We start from the raw sequence: 11,854 nt of genomic DNA, 5'->3' as shown, positions 1-11,854 counted from the left end.
TCCCACTAATTTATATTACACCATATGGAAAGCGTTTTGTTACAACTCCAGCTGTTGTGAAATGCGCTATATTAATAAAGTTGTATTGTATTGTATATTTATTTATTTATTTATTTGCAAGCCACAGTAATCCAAAAATACTCACCAGGAATATGTCCATACATAGCTTCAGTATACGGTCCACACAGGGAAGCTCTTCAAACATGATGGAGTGAGAGATCTCGCTGAAGAAGCTTCGTACAAACTTTCCAATGACCAAGACCACAGACACATACAAACCCATGATCCTAGAATGAAAGCATAGAAGGGAGGAAAGAAATAAAAACAACCAAGATGAATGTTCTTTCCAATATCAAATATTGGAGCAGGGGTCTCATAGTACAGTTCTCCTGAGTCCCTATCCAGCCTGTTTATAAGTTACACCTGATTCAAATGATCAGGATATCAGACTCGAGCCAAGCTGGTTGATGAGCTGATCATTTGAAACAGGTGTGTTGGAACAGGACAACATATCAAACAAGCTGGATAGGGCCCCACGAGGATCCGACTTGGAGACCCCTGATCTAAAGTTTACGCTTATACATTTCCCTTAATGCAATGAATACAAAAGATAAATACAGTCTTGTTAATACAAAGAACGGTCTGACAAACATCCATTATCCAAACTACTTATCCTCACAAGGGCCGTGGGCGTGCCTACTAGGCGGACGCGCTAATCACTCAGCCACAGTGCTGAGTACTTATTTATGTCTTAATCGGTGATGAACAACAAATTTCAATCTACAAGATGCCCAATATTTTAAACTTTTATTGTCTGTTTGTGTGCGTGTGTGTGCGTGTGGGGGTGTTTGTTTTTATTCATTGCAGGGACATTTGACCTGAGTACACGCAACATGTAGGTGTGCGTGCGTGTGCGTGTGTGTGTGTGTATGTATGCGAGTACTTCTTTTAAATCTTTTTTTTCACTGATATTCTCTCTATTAAATTTAAAAAAGGTTGCTCGAAAATGTGAGACTTCGAAGTTCTCTGCAAGAGTGCAAACATACAAATTCAGCAGAGGTGAAGCAATTATTTTCTCCACTGGAAAGACATCTTGTTAACATGATCATGTGCATTATATAATTATTCCCATGTACACACTGTTTAAGATAAGCTTTCCTCACCCATATCCTGCCAGAAAGCCAAGACTTGGAGGACTGACTTTGTCATTGAATATGATCATAGTCAGAACCCCACAGGAGGAAGGGGCACAGCCTCCAATGGCAATGTCCCACCATTCCTGTTTCCCACTGGAGTTCAGTGAATTGTCGCTCATCAGGGACAGTGTGATATTCTGGTAGCTTTCTTCATTTCCTAAAATAAACAAACAACTCTGTTAAAATAGACTTGTCTTTTGGCTCTAATTGTATTTACGTAATTCTAAAATTTAAGTTGTGGGGCACAGTTGTGTTGAATCACAATTACCCGCAGTTTTGTGTGCATGTAAGCTAGTGCGTGCTTGCGTGTGTGTGCGTGTGTGTGTGTGTGTGGGTGCGCGCGCACGAAGAGACTCAAATACATTGAGGAGTCAGTTGTGGTTTCCTGATCAGAATTTAGGAGATACAGCGAATGTCTCTTTAAAACATCCATCCATCTATTATCTGTACTGCTTCTCCTCACGAGGGTGGCCGGGTTGCTGGAGCCTATTCCAGTTGTCTTCGGGCAGTAGGCGGTGTACACTCTGAACTGGTTGCCAGCCAATCGCAGGGCACACATAGATGCACAACCATCCACGCTCACACTCATACCTTTGGGGCAATTTAGAGTTCAATCAACCTGCCATGCATGTTTTTGGAATGTGGGAGAAAACCGGAGTACCGAAGAAAACCCACACGGGCACCGAGAGAACATGCAAGCTCCACACAGGAAGGCGGAGCCGGAATCGAACCCACGACCTCTGTACTGTGAGGCCATCGTGCTAACCAGTCGTCCACCGTGCCGCCCCCCTTTAATACAGTTCCAACAAATAAGTGGTATATTGGAGCTAACCATATAGTGAAGACCTCTTTAACCATTTTTTAAAAAATCTGTCAACAATTGTTTCATCAGAATGCTATAATAATAAATCATCAATATAGTTGAAAAAATGTTTATTTAAAAACTTTTTGCTTATTTGTCAAAGAGGAAGGAACACTTATTGTAATGGAATTCATTTGAGAGAAGCCACACTCACTGGTGTAGGCAGAACAGAACATTGTTAACCCCAAAATGTTTTTTTGTATTCGGGTATTTTCACTGATCAGCACACCTACAGAAGAGTGAGAAAGTCTTGGGCTTTTGTGGAATTATCTACTGTACATTTGAATGCGTTCAATGAAGCCACTCCCTGGACTTGTCAAAATCATGATATCTGAAAAGTTGTCCTTCAGTTTGTGCAAAAAAATCTGACATTTCTCGAGTTACTGTGGCACTGGATGATGACTTGATAACGTCTCGAAGAGTGGAAAATCAAGTATTCTGTTGTTGATTGTTAAGTTGAATATATAAACTATCCCATATTTTACTCTATTAGTATTGCAAAGGAATTGTTCCACAGTGTGATCGAAGTTTGAACCATATGGATGAGAAGACTTCAGGAGAAGCGGATGTCTGAAGACTGGATCAACAGCTGCAACATCAAAGGAGGTGTGACCGAGACACCTCTGAAACAATGGACTTTCATGCCGGGACCAGAAAAGTCACTCTGGTGGCTCCTATCAGTCTACTGCGGCCATTTGCTCTGTGTTGACAATCATGACTGCCATGATTACATAATCCCTCCCTTGATTCCTTAGAGAAGAAAGCATTGTTTACTTCGGGATTCCCCAATAAACTAGAGCGCTCGGCGGAGTGTGCCTCAGAACGAAGTTGGAGATGTAACTGAGCATACCTCCGTTCGTTCTCCTTGCAAGTAAAAGATAAACTCTTGTCTTCCTTTCATTCATTTTGCCTGTATTCAGTAGGTGATCAAACCTGACATTGATACTGGATATGAAATGTACGGAATATATGGAACTTTTTGCATGAATGCAATCTCTTCCCGTAATTCAGTCCCTTGGGAGCATTCATCTTCCTAAGCCACATCATGTCATTGTGTAATAGTAGGTCACTGTGCTTAGCTGACACATAAACAAATGCTTTACAAAACAGTCTGTGTTTGGAAGATGATCTGATAAAATTGATAAGGGACTGTTGTTGGAATTGTATATGTTTCCCCATATTTACTCTTTTAGTATCACAAAAGTTCCTCAGTGTGACCTGTGTTTGAACCATGTGTAGGAGAAGAAGATGCCTGTCAGAGAAGCGGACTGCGGGAGGACACTGGATCAGCAGCACCAGCAAACAAAGTTTTCCGAGTCACACTTGCTAAACAAATGGACTGATGCTTTTGTGCTGGAGCACTAAAAGTTATGCCTGCATTTACTATCAGTTTACGACTGCCACTATTGTCTGTTTTTCCTATCATGTCTGAAATGTTTTACATTTACTGTAGTTCCTCCCCTTAATTCCTTAGCACAGAAAACATTGTGTACCATGGGATTTACCCAATAAAATAGAGGGCTCGGCAGAATGTACCTCAGAGCGAATTTGGAGCTTAACTGGACACACCTCCGTTCGTTCTCCTCTCGAGAGAAAAAGATTAACTCTTGTCTACCTTCTATTTATTATCTGTGTTCAGAAAATGCTCAGGTTATTAAACCTAGCAGGGACATCAGAGAGTCCTCGTTTTCCCCTCACCCCTGAGTTGGGCACATACATAGAACACTGCGGTGTATGATGCAATGAATATATCTCATTCTTAGTACCACGGTCGAGGCAAGAGCATTTATTATAACCGTCATCAAGGAAGCACAGTCAAGAACCAGCACGTTAACTGGGACGAGGTTGTCCATTGTCTTTAAAAAAACGTCAATCTTTTCAGACTTAACTACCTTGGTTGTATGAACTTCAAGTGGTAACAAGCTCAGGATCTCCTCTCGAAAGCAGTCACCATAAAAAACAACATGGAAAGTACAGTGGTGTCATAGTTGTTCATAGATTCGTCCACTGCCAGTGAAATAATAGCCCCGTAGTCGCTCTCAGGTTATCGAGAAGCGGTACTAATAAATCTGTACCTGTGCCTTTTTTGTTGCCGGCACTTCCCTATGGAATGAGCTTCCATATGAATGTTAGGCAAGTTGTCAGTTTTTAAAACCTGTTTGAGGACACATTTTTATTCTTTAGCTTTCGACTCGACATGAGACTGTCACTGTTCTGCTATTCTTCTGGAATCAATTGTAAATGTGTTTATTTGTTTTGATTTGTGTTCTAATTACCTGCTAATCTATATGCCGGCATATGGAAAGCGCTTTGTTACAGCTCCAGCTGTTGCGAAATGCGCTATATAAATAAAATTGCATTGTATTGTATTGTATCTGTGGCTAAAACTTTTCTTCATCTGGTAGCTGTGGTATCTGACAACAGTCTGGATTTGATCGATGCTACAACCTGATTTCTAATTTGGTGATAAGGTAGCACCTCATGGAGAGCTGTTAGCATGGAGTCTTTAATCATCTCAGCGTAGGTGAATGGATTTTTCATTTTGGCAAGTAAGGTCACTGATGGTGTAGTGGTACACTCGCCCAAGTTGTGTGCGGGCAGCGTGGGTTCAGTCCCCACTCAGTGACGGTGTCTATGTCTTCCCTGTGACTGGCTGGCGACCAGTTCAGGGTGTAGTGCGCCTTTCGCCCGTAGTCAGCTGGGATAGGCTCCAGCACCCTCCCGCGACCCTGTACAGGATAAGCGGTGTGGATAATGACATGACATGACATGACACTTTAGCAAGTATTCATGACAGCCAATAGCAGGGCACACAAAGAAAAACAACCAACCTCGTTTGCGCTCACCATTACACCTAGGGACAATTATGGTGCGTACGATTAACCTACCATGCATGTTTTTGGAATGTGGGTGGAAACCGGAGTACCCGGAGACAACCCATGCAGGTATGGGGAGAACATGCAATCTCCACACTGGAAGGCCGGAGCCAGAATCGAACCCTGTACCTCTGTACTATGAGGCCGCCATGCTAACCAGTGGGCCACATTTATTTGTTGTTCTTCATATCACTGTTAATACATAAATCTAAAAATAAAACATTGCTTGCAAACTGACATGAATTTTTGGAGGGCCATTGGCATTTCATTTAGTTTCCAGGAACTAGATTTGCTGAGCTGGGGATATTTTTTAACCATGATTTCAAATAGGAACTCTCCAATAACTTTTTAGTTTTGCAAAACCAAACCAAACCAAACAAAACAGAAAATTGTTTTATTTTTATATGCTTGTCACCTGTCCTCCCACTTCCAAAATCCCATCCGCACCCCCTAAATAACTAACATTTATATTTGTTGGGATTCTCACATAGTTCCTTCAGATCAGTGGCATCCAAACCTTTTTCACTCAAGGTCATGTACAGAAAATATGTGGCGACCAGTTTATATTCTTCAAAGAGCAAAATGTGTCAAATAATCACTACCTAGATTTATTTTTATGAATAGCCACTAATGACATTACTCACTCAAATTTCAATCATCTATTGTTGTTTTCTATGATTGTATTGATGCACACACTATTTCACAATTTATTTGAACACTAAGTGCATTGTGTGCATGCATTATCTGTGGTCAGATCTTCCTATGAGCTCATCACATATGGGAGGGGCCAAAGGGTTTGGGTGCTGAGAGATCTGGGCGGCAGCAAAAGGCCTTGGTGGGCCAATCCCCAGATACAGAGGTGGGGTCAAGGGACACGGAATGTCATCTCTCTGACACGGAGAAAGCCTGAGCTGGTGTGCGAGGAAGAGAAATTCCGACTAGATATAGTAAAACTCGCCTCCACACACAGCTCGGGTTCTTGTGAAGAGGGCCAGCTCTGTCCTGGGGTCCTCCCTGGACTCTGTGGACTCAGTGGGGGGCAGGAGCATAACAGCGAAACTGTCATCAATGCTGGACAACCCAGCCCACACTCAATGACACTCTTACAGCACTCTGATGCTCCTTCAGTGATAGACTGTAACACCCTCGCTGTGCGAAGGAGAGATTTTGCCGCTCCTTCCTGCCGGCTGCTGTCAGACTGTTTAACAAGAACATTGGGTCCAGTCTACAAACGTGCAGTCATTAGTGCAATTGTGCTGTCCTAGGATGCAACACACACTACTACTGTACTTTTATCCAATGGTGTACTTATATTGACCAATGCTGTAATTTGTTTACCATTGCAGTATTCTTATCATTGCAGTACTTTTTTATCATTGCAGTATTTTTATCATTGCAGTATTTTTTATCATTGCAGCATATTTATTTATTTCCCCTCTGTACCATGGACAGACATTAGGAGTGTTTCCTTGCACTTGCATATGTTGTGGGATGTAAGCGTGTATATACATGGGGATTTGTGTATCTACATATATACTGTGTATTTTCGCATAGGTTTGCTTTTTCTGAATGTCTGCTGCTAATGTTATACATTAACGGCTACATTCCACCGCCGCCTCTGTGTGATCTATATCTTTGCTGCTGTAACACTGCAAATTTCCCCATTATGGGACTAATAAAGGACATCTTTATCTTTATCTTTTGGTAACAGTCCTCTCAAGAGGGGTTGGACTCTTTTCCACTCTGTAGTTGCCCACGGTGAGAGACGCAAACCAGATATGGGCATACTATTGCTCCCCCCCATTATGCACCAAGTTCACAGTACCCACCATTTTTGGAGTCCTTAGAGGGAGTGCTGGAGACAGCTCCTACTGGGGACTCCATAATTTTTTTAGGTGACTTCAATGCTCACGTGGACAATGACAGTGAGACCTGGAGGGCCGTGATTGGGAGGAATGGCCTCCCTGATCAGAACCCGAACAGTGTTCTGTTACTGGACCTCTGTGCTTGTCACGGATTGTCCAGAATGAACACCAGGTTAAAACATAAGAGTGTCCATATGTGCACTTGGCACCAGGACACCCTGGCCTGTAGTTCCGATCATCGACTTTGAAGTTGTATAATTGGATTTGTGGCCACATGTTTAAGACACTCAGTAGAAGAGATTGTCGCAGCTGACAACTGATCAGAATAATCCCAGTACGACCTGGCAGACCCATAACGTATTGTGAGGGTTTGCTGGGAACGTCTGTCTGAATAACCTGTCAGGAAGAGTTTCAACTCCCACCTCCGGCAGAACTTCACCTACGTCCCGGGTGAGGTGGCAGACATTGAGTGGACCATGTTCCATTGTTGCGGCGGCCGACCGGAGCTGTGTCCATAAGGTGGTCGGTGTCTGTCGGTAACCCTCGAACCTGTTGTTGGATGCCGTCGAGCTAGGGAAGGGGTCCTGTGACTCAAGAGGCAGTTAATGGGTCCCGGCTGGCCAAGTGGAATGCAGCCTTGGTGGTCACAGAGGCAAAAACTCGGGCGTGGGAGGAGTTTGGCGAGGTAATGGAGAATAATTTCCTCTCTGGGGTCTCTGAGGCGGGCTTTCCTATCTCTGGGGTTGATTGTCAGACAGGGGTGGTGGTTCCCCTTTTTAGGAAGGGGGGACACACACTCGCCGGTGTTCCAACTATAGCGGATCACACTCCTCAGCCTCCCTGGTAAGGTTTATTCAGGAGTGCTGGAGAGGAGGGTCCATCAGGAAGTTGAATCTCAGATTCAGGAAGAGCAATGTGGTTTTTGTCCTGGAAGTGTCTGCAGTGATGCGGACTCTGTATCTGTCCGTTGTGGTGAAGAGGGAGCTGAGCTGGAGGCTAAGGGTTCTTCCGCAAGGTGTTGGAGCTTTCCCATAGAGATAAGGTGAGAATTCATCTGGGAGGTCCTCAGAGTTGAGCCGCTGCTCCTACGCATTGAGAGGAGCCAGTTGAGGTGGCTCGGGCATCTTGTCAAGATGCCACCTGGACATCTCCCTGGTTAGGTGTTCTGGGCATGTCCCACCAGGAGGAGGCCCAGAGGACGTCCCAGGACATGCTGGACAGCTGGCTTGGGAACATCTCGGGATCCTGCAGGAAGAGCTGGACGAAGTTGCTGCGGAGAGAGAAGTCTGGGCTTCCCTGCTCAAGCTGCTGCCCCTGCAACCTGACCTTGGAAGTGAATGGATAGACGCACTTGAACACCAAGTGCATTGTGTGCATGCATTATCTGTGGTCAGACAAAAAGAAAATTGACTGCTACATGAAGGAAATGCTTAACTATCCATTATCCAAGCCGCTTATTCTCTCGAGTGTCGCGGCCGTGCAGCAGCATATCCCAGTTGTCTTCGGGCAGTAGGCAGAATACATCCTAAATTGGTTGCCAGATAATCTTGGTAAATGTGGAGATTTATCTGATGCCTGTATTGTTTAATTTGTAGGCCTCCTAATTGACTGACTGATTAATTGATTCAATCATTTCATGTCATTTTCCACAGCGCTTATCCTGTACAGGGTGGCGGGAGGGTGCTGGAGCCTATCCCAGCTGACTATGGGCGAAAGTCGCACTATACCCTGAACTGGTCGCTAGCCAGTCACAGGGCAGACATAGACACCATCACTGAGTGGGAACTGAACCCACGCTGCCCGCACACAACTCAGGCCACTACACCATCAGTGACCCTTGATTCAATCAGTTTCAGTAAAAAAAAAGAAAAAAAAAGTTAATTAAGACTCAAGACGTCCGGCATCTTTAAAACTGTCATAATTTATACAATTCAATTGAATCATTTTTAAAAACCCCAAAGCAAAACTGTCAAAAAATAGACTGGACTGGAGGATTAAAAATAATGCTGTCACGGGGTGGACTTTAGGAGTATCAGGTCAATGTGTGCTATAACTGTCTGTAGCAGGACCAGCATGTAACCTGCTATTTTTGGCGGTTCTTACTTGTTATTACACCACATGGAAAGCCCTTTGTGACAGTTCCAGCTGTGGTGAAATGTGCTGTATAAATAAAGTTGTATTGTATTGTATTGTAGAGGAACAACATTTCAAGGATAACAGCAGTATATGATAAAACAGGGGTGTCTGAACTCTGTCCTCAAGGGCCGCTGTCTCACAAGTTTTAGAGGTATCCACACTTGACACAAATGATCTGGATCGATTCTGGCTTATTCTCAGCTGGCTGATAAGTTGATCATTGGAATCATGTGTATTGCAGGAGGCACACATCTAAAACAGGCCGGAGAGTTGCCCTCTAAGACTGGCGCTGGAAATGCCTGTCATAAACTGATGAAAGAGAGGCTGTAACAGAGAGATTGAGGGTGGCGATATTTGATGGGGATCTGAATTTCTGGGTTCTACCTACAGTAGGGGAGCAAGTAGCAAACCTTCTCGAGGTGCTCCCTGTTAAGCTTAGGCGACCAATTGCTACACAACGCCCACACAACGGCACCCCAGAGGCGGTAAAAGGATAAACCCTCGACCTCTGGAAAATGACAAAGCTTAAGGTTTTAACCTTCAATACAGAAGGTCTGTCACCTGCCAAAGCCCAAATACTTGGAGAATGCCAGGCAGACGTCATATGCCTCCAGGAAACGCACCAAACATCCGTGCCCTATCGTATTCCCGGAATGCACCTTGTCATCCACCATCCCAGCAGAGTACACGGAAGTGCAGTCTATGTGCGTGATCCCTCGCTCGTAGAAAACTTCTTCGATTTCACTGCGGATGGAGTTGAAGTACTAGAAGTACAACTGAAGATCATGACCATCACTTCCGTGTACAAGCCACCCCCTACCCCCTTTAAATGGCCGCCGAACTGTGCCATATCCGACAAAGTCCACCTAGTCGTCGGAGACTTTAACAGTCATAATACTGTTTGGGGGTACGAGGCGAATGACCCCGACGGAGAAGCAGTGGAGGAGTGGGCTTTGGCCAATCATCTCTCCATCATATACAGTGCAAAGGATCCACCCTCCTTCCGCAGCGCGCGCTGGAGAAAGGGATACAACCCGGATCTTGTGCTTGTCCCCACTCGCTACCGTCAAAACTTCACCAAACTTGTATCTGAACCTATACCTCGGTCACAACACCGACCTATCATTGTATCGGTTGTACCGACAGTGCGACCAGTTGAAACCAAGCCAATGGTACGGTTCAACTACCGTCGAGCTGATTGGGACAGCTTCCAAACCGACCTTGAGCCCCTTATAGGTGGAATAGAACCGATTCCAGAATGCTATGAAGAGTTTCAATCTCTTGTCTGGAAGACGGGACTAAAGAACATCCCCAGAGGTTGTCGGAAGAACTATATTCCTGGACTTGATGACCAAAGCAAGACTCTGTATGAACGCTATATTGATGCATACAGTGCAGATCCGTTTGCTGCCGACACTGTAGACCTGAGCGACCAGCTGCTCGCCTCGCTTAGCGAGGCAAGAAAGTCACGGTGGCGGGAAACTGTGTCATCAATAGATATGACCCACAACAGTAAGGAGGCTTGGAAGCTCATCCGAAAGCTGAACTCTGAAAAACAGCCCCAACAGAGCCCCCCTGCTGTTACACCAAACCAAGTAGCAGCACAGCTTGTCATGAATGGCAAGCCTTTGACCAGAGAAAGAGGGTTCGGCAAGAAGATGAGGGAAGAAATTAACCGTATAAATAACATCTCAGACGAAATATTACTTCCCTTCACTCCAGTCGAACTCTCTGAAGCCCTTCTCACCGCTAAACCAGGTAAAGCTTCAGGCCTAGACGGAATCTCTCCGGAAATGATAAGGCACTTCGGAGTTAAAGCAAGAAGCTGGCTCCTGTCGCTGTTCAACTGCTGTGTCGCCAATTACCAACTACCCAAAATATGGAGGAAAGCCAAAGTTGTCGCATTGCTGAAGCCTGAAAAGGACCCAAAGCTTCCGACAAGCTATAGACCCATTTCCCTCCTTTGCGTTCTATATAAAGTGTATGAGCGCCTTCTCCTTGGCCGTATCAGCCCCACGGTAGAAGAACATCTCACCGCGGACCAGAGTGGCTTCCGCGCTGGCCGCTCATGTTGTGGACAGGTGCTCAACCTGACACAATATGTCGAAGACGGCTTCGAGCGTGGCAACATAACAGGGGCAGTGTTTGTCGACCTCACTGCAGCGTACGACACAGTAAACCATAGGGCCTTACTTTACAAGCTGACCCAAATGGTTAAAAATACATGTGTCGTCAACATCATCCGCTCCCTGCTTTCAAACCGTCGCTTTTTCGTCGAAATGGACGGGAAACGTAGTCGTTGGAGAGACCAAAAGAACGGTCTCCCCCAGGGTTCTGTCCTTGCTCCGTTACTCTTCAACGTCTACACCAATGACCAACCGACGTTCCACAACATCCGCCGTTTCATCTATGCCGATGATCTTTGCTTGGCTACGCAGGCAAACGACTTCGCCACCATAGAGAAACGACTGTCGGATGCCCTCAAATCACTAACAGCCTACTACAGGGCTTGGTTCTTAAACCCAAACCCAGGCAAGACCCAGACCTGTTTTTTCCACCTCAGGAACAAAGACGCCAAGAGGGAGATGTACATCCAATGGGAGGGCGTTACGCTCAAGAAAACACCTAACCCGGTGTATCTTGGCGTTACGCTCGACCGTACCCTCTCGTTCAAAGAGCACGTGGCGAAGCTTCGCAAGAAGGTTTCGACGCGAAACAACCTGCTCGGGACACTGGCCAATTCGACCTGGGGTACTGACCCGGACACTCTCCGCTCGACAGCGATGGCACTATGCTACTCGACTGCAGAGTACTGCGCAGCAGTATGGGCCCGCTCTGTGCATGCCGCAAAGGTCGACGTAGAGCTCAACAAGGCCTGCCGAGTCGTCACGGGCAGCCTGAGAGCCACGCCCTTACCAG

The 11,854-nt window shown here is 45.4% G+C and overlaps 1 protein-coding gene across 1 annotated transcript in view; it reads right to left on the bottom strand.

Annotated features, from left to right (window-relative positions):
* The window catches only part of piezo1 (piezo type mechanosensitive ion channel component 1 (Er blood group)), a 304,639-nt gene that overhangs the window by 5,928 nt on the left and 286,857 nt on the right, over window positions 1-11,854 (bottom strand). Inside the window, exons 52-53 of the mRNA XM_088304108.1 lie at window positions 1,164-1,353; window positions 146-287 (exon numbers count right to left, since the gene is read on the bottom strand). Coding sequence (XP_088160234.1) covers window positions 146-287; window positions 1,164-1,353 — 332 coding nt within the window. The remainder of the gene's footprint in view (window positions 1-145; window positions 288-1,163; window positions 1,354-11,854) is intronic.

This window comes from Idiotropiscis lumnitzeri, chromosome 9, assembly GCF_059441095.1.
Source record: "Idiotropiscis lumnitzeri isolate Australia: NSW breed Sydney's pygmy pipehorse chromosome 9, RoL_Ilum_1.0, whole genome shotgun sequence".
NCBI lineage: Eukaryota > Metazoa > Chordata > Actinopteri > Syngnathiformes > Syngnathidae > Idiotropiscis > Idiotropiscis lumnitzeri.
This window is presented reverse-complemented; position numbering and strand designations above follow the sequence as displayed.